The sequence below is a fragment of the Castor canadensis genome, chromosome 14, assembly GCF_047511655.1.
Source record: "Castor canadensis chromosome 14, mCasCan1.hap1v2, whole genome shotgun sequence".
NCBI lineage: Eukaryota > Metazoa > Chordata > Mammalia > Rodentia > Castoridae > Castor > Castor canadensis.
Window position 1 is genome coordinate 33171130 of NC_133399.1, and position 9308 is coordinate 33180437.

Genomic DNA, 9308 nt, shown 5'->3' on the forward strand with positions numbered 1-9308 from the left:
ATAAATGAAACCAAGAATTGATTCTTCAAAACTATTAATAATATTGGAAAGCCCTTAGCTATTATGACTACACAGCAGAGGAAAAAGAACTCAAAACTTGTATTCAAGTAACCTGGAAAATCTAGAAGAAATGAATGAATTTCTAGATCCATTTAACTACCAAATTTGAACCAAGAAGAAATTAAACACTTAAATAGGTCTATAACAAGCAATGATACTGAAGCAGCATAAAGTATCCCAAAAAAGAAGAGACAAGGACCTGAGTGATTCACAGCTAATTCTACCTGATCTTTAAAGTACTGGCACTAATATTTCTCAGTCTTTTCCAAGAAATAGAAAGTGAAGGTACACTACCAAATTCATTCTCTCAAGGCAGAATTACACTAATTCCAAAACCCAACAAAGATGCAAAAAACAGAAAATTACAGACTAATGGGTTTAATGAGAATACACACAAAAATTCTCAACAAAGTCCTGGCAAACCAAATTCAATAATGCATCAGAAAGATTGTACACCATGATCAAGAGGGGTTCATCGCAGGGATGCAAGGATGGTTCCACATACACAAATCTATAAAAGTAGTTCAGCATATAAACAGAACCAAAGAAAAAAATCACATACTCATTTCGATACACACAGAAAAACTTTTCAAAATTCAGCCTTTCATGATAAGACACTGAAGAAACTAAGAATAGAAAGATGGTCCTCAATATAGTAAAGGCTATCTATGTCAAACCAATAGACAACATTATAATAAATGGAAAACTATTCCACTAAAGTCAGGAAAGAAACAGGGAAACCCACTTTCCCCATTCCTATATAATATAATTTTGGAATTCCTAGCCAGAGCAGTAAGAAAGGAGCAAGAAATAAAAAGAATTCAAATAGGGAAGGAAGAAATCAAACTATCCCTACTTGCAGCCAATATGATCTTATACCTAAAAAATCTTAAAAACGTCACCAAATTACTCTTAGAAATTATAAACACTTTTGGCAAAGTAGGAAGATTGAAAATTAACACACAGAAATCATTTGTTTTCCTACATAGCAAAAATGAACACATTGAGAAAGAATTTAGGGAATCAATCCCATTTGCAATTGCCTCAAAAAACAAAATCCTAAGAATATTTAAGGAATGATGTCAAAGAAATTTTTAATATAATGCATAAATCACTGAAGTGAGAAATCAAAGACAATATCAGAAGATAGAAAGATCCCCCATGCTCACTGATCAGAAAAATCAATATTGTGAATATGTCTATACTACCAAAAGCAATCTACCGGTTCAACACATTCTCTATCAAAATTCCAAAGACCTTCTTCACAGAAATAGAAAAATCAATACTAAAATTCATGGAAGCACAATGGGCAAAGCAATTCTGAGCAAAAGTCCAATTCTAGAAGAATCACAATACCTGACTTTAAACTATAGATAGCCAGAGCAATAAAAATGCAGAATGGTATTGTAAAAAAAATAGACAAAGAGACCACTGGAACAGGATAGAAGACTCAGACATAAATTCATGCTTTTAATGTGAATTGATTTTTTACAAAAAATATGTGATGGAGAAATGACAGCCTCTTTAACAAATGTGGCTCAGAAAACTGAATTTCTACATGTAGAAAATTGAAAGTAAAGCCTTGCCTTTCACCCAGTTCTTGTATTAACTCAGAGTCGATCCAAAACCTTAGTATAAGGCTTGCAACTTTGAAACAACTATAAGAAGTAGTAAGAAACACTCTGGAACATATAGGCATAGGCAACATCTTCCTAAATAGAAATACAGCAGCCCAGTATCTAAAAGAAAGAAGGAACACATGGTACTGCATCAAACTAAAAAGATTCTGCACACCAAAAGAAACACTCACTAGACTAAGTGACTCTCCACAGAATAGGAGAAAATCTTTGCCAGCTATTCATCCAGTCAGGGACTAATATCAATTATGCTAAAATCGCATACAGTTTAGTGTGTTGTGTTTTCATTTTATTTATTTCAATAAATTATTTCTTCCAGAATCTACAGGGAACTCAAAAAACTCAATCCTCAAAGAATCAAAAACCCTATGAAGAAATGGGCACATGAATTTCATAGGGAATTTTCAGTGGACAAGGTACAAATGACCAACAACTCCATGAAGAAGTGTTCAACTTCTCTGGCCGTTAAAGAAATGCAAATAAAAACTGCACTAAGATTTCACTTCACCCCAGTTAGAATGACTATCTTCAAGAACAAAACAACCACAAATGTTGGTGAGGGTGAGGCAAAACTAGAGCCATTATACACTCTTGATGGGAATGTAAGTTAATACAATCATTATGGAAAGCACTATGGAGATTCCTTTAAAAATGAAAAATAGACCTGCTATATGATCCAGTGATACCATTTTTGGACATGTATCTGAAAGAGTGTGAGTCAGACTACAACAGAGACACCAGCATACCAATGTTCATAGCAACGCTGTTCACAACAGCAAAGCTATGGAAAAAGCCCAGATTCCCCACAAATGATGAATGGATTAATAAACTGTGATATATAGATATATGAAATTATAGTCAGCCATAAGTAAAAATTAAGTTATGTGGTTTGAAGGTAAATGGATGGGATTGGAAGACATCATGTTAACTGAAATAAGCTAGGTTCATAAAGACGAAGCCCACATGTATTCCCTGTGTTGAAGATAGAGCAAAAAGTAAACATATACTAAAATAAACATGATCACATACACATCTACAGGTAGAACACGTTGGCAAAAGTGGAACTACAATGTGGAACTCATGGAAGGAGGGAAGGGAAAAACAGTATGATAGAAACTCAATAATGTTGAAATACTTCGCATTTGCACATGTAGAGGACATACAATATGTACTTAAAGCTTTTGAATAATGGAAAGTGGAAGGAAAGGGTAAGGGAGAGTAAGAGAGGGCATTGAAACTGACCAAAATAAAGCATAGTCATACCTGGGTACGTTAGGAAAGTCCTTCACATATTGACTTTTGAATTGATAATGAAAGCCAAGACTGTACAATAAGTACAATGGGAGAGGTACCTATGGTAGTGGGGGGGGTGAAAGGAGGAGATAAAAGTGATGGAATATAATTGAAGGACTTAATTTACATACAAAAATTAAAATAATGAAACCTCTTGCAAATGCTTTAAGTGGGAGAGGGAAGGGGTGGTGGGGTGAGATGGAGAGGGTGATCAAGCAAATGTACAATGTGAGGCTATTCAGAATTGTCACAACAAATGCCCCAGGAAAATCAGTGATGCTAATAAAAATGTAGGAAATAATTTATTGAAATAAATGAAATTAAAACACAACATGCTAACACTTAAGTGATAAGCAACAGCAGTATCAAGAGGCAATTTTAAAGCAATATAAAAATAGAAAAGATATCAAGTAATCAACCAAACAATGTATCTCAAGGGTTAAGAAAAAGAAGACCAAACCAAAATTAATTGAAGCAAAGAAAAACCAAACTTTAGGACATAAATAAATGGAATTGTGATTTAAAGACCCAATAAAAATCAATAAGAATGCATTATTTTGAAATGGCAAACAAAATCAACAGTACTTTTGCTACTCTAAGGGGAAAATAAAAACCCACATAAGTAAAATTAAATATGTAAAGTGGGGCATTAAAACTGATGCCACAGGAAGGAAAAGAATCAGTAGATGATATTCTGACCAACTTTATGCAAAATCTAAACTGGAATACTTTATGCAAAATCTAAATTGGAAATCTAGAAGAAATTAACAATTTTCTGAATATACATAACCTACCAAAATGGAATCATGAGTACATTGAAAATTTCTAAAACTAGTAATAAATATTGATTTTGAATCAGTGATAATTGTCTCTGAAAGAATATTCAGTACTGAATTCACTGATGAATTGCATCAAAGTTTCAAAGAATAATAAATTTTTCTTAAATTATTATGAAGAATTTAAAGGGAGGAACCCCTTCTAAGTTAATTCTACAAGACAGAATTAACTCAACATTATAATGGTAATGCTTTTATATAAAGGTAATTACCGTTATATGAAAACCAGACACAAGGACTCACTGAGAAGAGAAAACTATTGGTCAATATCACTTATGATCATAAATATAAAAATTCTCAAAAATACTATCAAGAAGAACAAAACAGCACATCAAAAAGATAATTTTCAATGATCTAGTGGGGTTTTTCCCTAGCATGCATGGATGGTCCATGAATGAAGTACTCCGCATCAACAGAAAGGATAAATCTTAGTAAAGGAAAATAAGAATTTGGTAAAATTCAACACACCTTCATGATAAAAGTGTAAACAACTTACATACAAAAGGATACTACTTCAACATAGTATGTTTTCATGACAAACACACAGCTATTATATGGAACAGCAAAAAGCTGAAATCATTCTTTCTTAACTTTTCAAATAAGACAAGAGTGCCCACTTCAGTGGTTTACATAAGTGCTCCTTCAAGGCCCAAATCTTAAAGTCTTGGTCTCCATCCCTAGACACTATTGATGTGTACACAGTCTTTAAGATTTGGAGACTCCTTGAAGTTCTCTTAGTCATTAGGGGAATGACCTTTATGAAAATATTGGGATTCTAACAAATTCTTCTTCCTCTCACATCAGAGACATGAGATAAGCAGATGTTAATGTGCTTCAACCAGGATGCACTGCCTCATTCTGAACCAAATGCAACAAGGCCAACAAATTATAGACTAAAGCCCTCTAAACAGTGAGCCAAATAATAATTTTTTATTATCTGGTTATAACAGACAATTTTTACCATAATAGAAACCTGATTAACACATATTTTCTTCCCACTCTTATTCAATACACTACAGGAAATTTTAGCCAGGGCAATCATTAAATAATAATAACTAAAAGGAAATTGAACATGAAGGGAGGAAACCAAATTATTCCTGTTTGCAAACAATCTGATTCTATATAGAGAAAATTTTAAATATTCCATGAAACTAATTTTACAAGTGGCAAATTCAGTAATGTTTTGAGATGTATAACCAACACAAGACCACAAAGCTAATTTATCTAAATTAAAAAAATTATAAATTCATATATAATGAGTGTATATGACAAAAAATATGCTGATAAACACATAAACTACCCTTAAATATAAATAGTCTTAAAATGAACATCAGCATGGGGGCATTACACAATGGAATAGTGGTTGAAATCTGACCAATTGATCAGCGTAGCGGGACACACTGCATATTACTGCCATTTAGTGCTTTGTAATTGAATTGGCAGCTTAATTAAAAATGTAGAAGCCTTTGCATATATGGAATTGTCACAATGAAATCCTTTCATGTTTTTAATGCATGCTAATTCAAAAATAAATAAAAATAACTGTGCAGTATAACCCAAAAGTGTTGAAGCACAATTTCACCTCACACTCTTTTTGATGGAGTCTATTGAAATTGTGCCAACAATATTGAAAAAGATGTTTATGAAATTTTAACCAGGTTTCATGGCCCTGTCTATATTTTTGTATCCATAAAACTGATTACAAAACTAGTTAAGAATCTTCCATGCAAATTGTATTAAAAATTAAGGTTTAGTATACCTCAGTGATAGTGAAGAAAACAACACTGCTGAGTATTTGCCTTTTTACCATACTCAGTTAATATTTATAATCACATTAGTATACCTACATATATTACACATGTGTTATCATCTAAAGTGGAAATCAGTCTTCCTGATATCAATCATCCAGAGTTTCCTTTGTTAATAACATAAAGTGAACACTGGGATTCATTAATGAGTTGTGTGTTGTGAATTCAAGTTCCATGAAATGGAAATGAGCAGACACAATGGAGAGAAGAGAATGATGCAAGTCTGTTCTTGAGGCTCAGGAAATTATCTGTGCTATATTACTTCCTTCTTTAAGGATAGTCTTTAGGATACACACTATACTGGGATCAACTTGATAGTAAAATAGCTGTCCTAATGAGGAGCTGGGATATTAAGTCCCCAGAGAGGTAGAAACCATAGGAGCTGGCACATTTTCTCACACAAAAGCTCTGCTCCAGTCATGAAACAATACCTGAGCCTCCTCCAGGTAATGATGCTTTTGAACATGAGACTATTAAATCATTCAGTCTTCCTGCCCTTACTGAACACAGATCTTCCATTTAAATATCCAGAAGACATGGTGAACATCATTTGCCTTGAAGTATACCAGGTAACACAATGTCCCTTTGTAAATGTTGCAGAAAGGAGGAAGGTATGTTTTAGAATTTTGTCCTGAGAATCAGTGAGGAGAGTAAGGAACAAAGCAGAGAAAAATATGATGAAAAATAACATCCCCTGCTTCTCTCGTCAACTATCTGTCATCCTCTTTCTCTTGACATGTCCCCTGTGTGTTTCCCGAATGCTGACTCAGACTCATGCTGCTCATCTCGTACTCTATCCAAGAAGAAGCCCCATTGTTAAGCATTTTTATTAGCATGTATTACTTATGCAGGGTTGTTTCATTGACACTTTTCCATAAATCCTTTCAGTGTACCTTCATTACATTCACCCCCACCCACCATCACTCATTCTCATCTTTCTCCACCCTACTTCAAAAGATTTTATTGTTCAATTTTCATACAAGAATATAAAGTACATTGACCATATTTATTTGCGTTCACCCTGACTATTCACTATCTCCCTCTCACATGTACTCACCTCCCAACAGGACATGTTTTACATTCCTGTCCTTCATTTTTTTAAGTATACTCAAAGGGGATTCAGCATTGTATTTTATACTTTATTCAGATTAATCCCTTTTGTTACTCTCCCTTACCCACTCTTACCTAACTCTTATTATTCAGAAGATTTCAGTGTGTTTCACAATGAAGGTGCATTTTTAAGAGCAGAAATTTGGCCATTCTCAAACATGATTACAATTAGGAAATATGATAAAATATGCTTCCATTTTCCTATATTATTGGTGAAGTTTTTTTAGAGTATTTAGTACTAGGACAGCCATTGGTCAGGATCAGAGTCTGGGTGGGCAAACAAAAAATTTCACTTCTTCACAGTTCTGAAGAATAAGTCTAAAGATAAATTTATCTGCAGGGATGTTTGTCTTACAGGTACTCAAGTGATGATTCTGGTGGATGAATACATTTTGTTATTGTTTTACCCAAAATTTCCACCAGATTTTTCAGCAACATGGAAGCAAAAAATCAAACTGCTATTTCAGAGTTTCTTCTCCTGGGATTGAGTGATGATCCAGAACTACAGCCTCTCATCTTCAGCATCTTCCTGTCCATATACCTGGTCACCATCTTGGGAAACCTGATAATTATCCTGACCATCAGCTATTACTCCCACCTCCACACACCTATGTATTTCTTTCTTGCCAACCTGTCTGGTAATGATATTTGTTTCACCACAAGTACAATCCCAAAGATGCTGGTGAACATCCAAAAGCACGATCAGAACATCTCTTACATAGGCTGCATCAGCCAGGTCTGCTTTGTTTCAGTTTTTGTTGGCATGGAAAATTGTATCCTTGCAGTGATGGCCTATGATCGCTATGTGGCCATTTGTCACCCCCTGAGGTATACAATCATCATGAACCCCTGTCTCTGTGTCATGCTAGTTCTAGTCTCTCAGTTCATTAGCATTGCAGATGCCCTGCTGCACAGTCTAATGGTTTTGAGGCTGTCCTTCTGCACAGAACCAAAACTACCCCACTTCTTCTGTGAACTTGCTCAGATCATTAAGCTCTCATGTTCTGATCCTCTGATTAATAACCTCCTGATATTTGTTACAGCTTCTGTATTTGGTGGTGTTCCACTCGCTGGAATAATTTTCTCTTATGTAAACATTGTTTCCTCTGTTCTGAGAATGCCATCATCAGTAGGAAAGTATAAAGCCTTTTCCACCTGTGGGTCTCACTTATCTGTTGTGTCCTTGTTTTATGGGACAGGTTTTGGGGTTTACATTAGCTCTGCATTTACTGACTCTTCCTGGAAATCTGCAGTGGCTACAATGATGTATACAGTGGTCCCCCAAATGATGAACCCCTTTATCTACAGCCTGAGAAACCAGGAAATGAAGGAAGCCCTGAGGAAATTCATCAGTATGACAACTTCTCTTGTATGATGTATCATTTGTTACAGGCTTGGGTTTCTAGAGTAAGTTAGTGTGAAATGAGCCAGAATATCAGACACTTCTGCCATTATGTTCTTTTAGAATGACTGGATAATGTATTTTTCAAGTGCATTTTAGTTTGGGATCTGACATTTTCTTGTTTAGTTCTGTACCATGTCATATATTATTCCATCCTCTTAATTTAGTTCCTTTATGTGGGATCTAGAGAAGTCTGAGGGATCAAATTCTTAACGAAATTTTTGGAACACTCACAAAAGAAGCTAAGTTGGAGAAAACAACCAGAACAGGGACAGTACTTAAAATAAGATGTCATCATATCTAGAGAATAGCTTCTACCTGATCATGTTGTTAGGGCCTTCAAAATCTCATCCAAGAATAGTAACTACTAGAAAGAAGAGTGGGAATTCATAGCCTGTGATCTATCATTAGACCTATTACTTGTTAACAACAACCTTCTGAGGGAATCATAACATTCATCATATTCAGGCATGATCAGATGATATCAAAGGTTTGAGATATTTGACTGTCTCTGGTAGCTGATCAATAAATATTCCCTAAATATTAATAAGGAAAATCAACTCTTACATTCATTGGTACTTACCAAGGACATCAGAGGGAAGGACTATGCCAGAACCTACAGGTGAGCATCTTTTAGTCCACCACAGGTGGCCTCAAACTAGGTTGCATCATTTTAGGAAATACACCTGTCTAGCTTGATGCCTAATCTTGACTCCAGAGAAAGAAAATTAGTGTCCTTCCCTGAATGTATTTATAGATAGATTTTCCATACATCCACGTTACTACATTCCTTTTTTCTTCTTCATCCTTTTTTCTTCCTGCTATACTTCTTCCTTCCTTCTTTCCTCTCTTCTTCTCCTCTTTTTTTCTCTCTCTCCTCTCCTCTCCTCTCCTCTCCTCTCCTCTCTCTCCCTCTCTTTCTATCTGTCTCTCATTCTAAATCTTAATCTATTTCTCAAGCTGATCTGGAACTTGCTATGTAGCCAAAGATGGTCTCATATTTGTGAGTCTTCTCCCTCAGCCTCCCAATTCATGAGATTACTAGAATATAACATATGGTAAATGCTAGGTTTCAGTGGATTGAATCATGGTCCTCAATATATCCAGATTCTTTCTTACTGTCTTGGATTGGCTAATGTGATGTGATTGAGGAAAGGGGAAC

General features: G+C 34.9%; 1 protein-coding gene across 1 annotated transcript; it reads left to right on the plus strand.

Annotated features, from left to right (window-relative positions):
- Positions 1-7174: 7174 nt before the first annotated feature.
- Positions 7175-8119, plus strand: LOC109679977 (olfactory receptor 7G2-like). Its single transcript, XM_020155008.2, has one exon. The coding sequence runs from the start codon at positions 7181-7183 to the stop codon at positions 8117-8119; it is 939 nt and encodes a 312-aa protein (XP_020010597.2). The 5' UTR covers positions 7175-7180.
- The last annotated feature ends 1189 nt before the right edge of the window (positions 8120-9308 follow it).

Coding starts and splice junctions, on each gene's coding strand:
- LOC109679977 (XM_020155008.2), top strand. CDS start 7,181: ATGGAAGCAAAAAATCAAACTGCTATTTCAGAGTTTCTTCTCCTGGGA.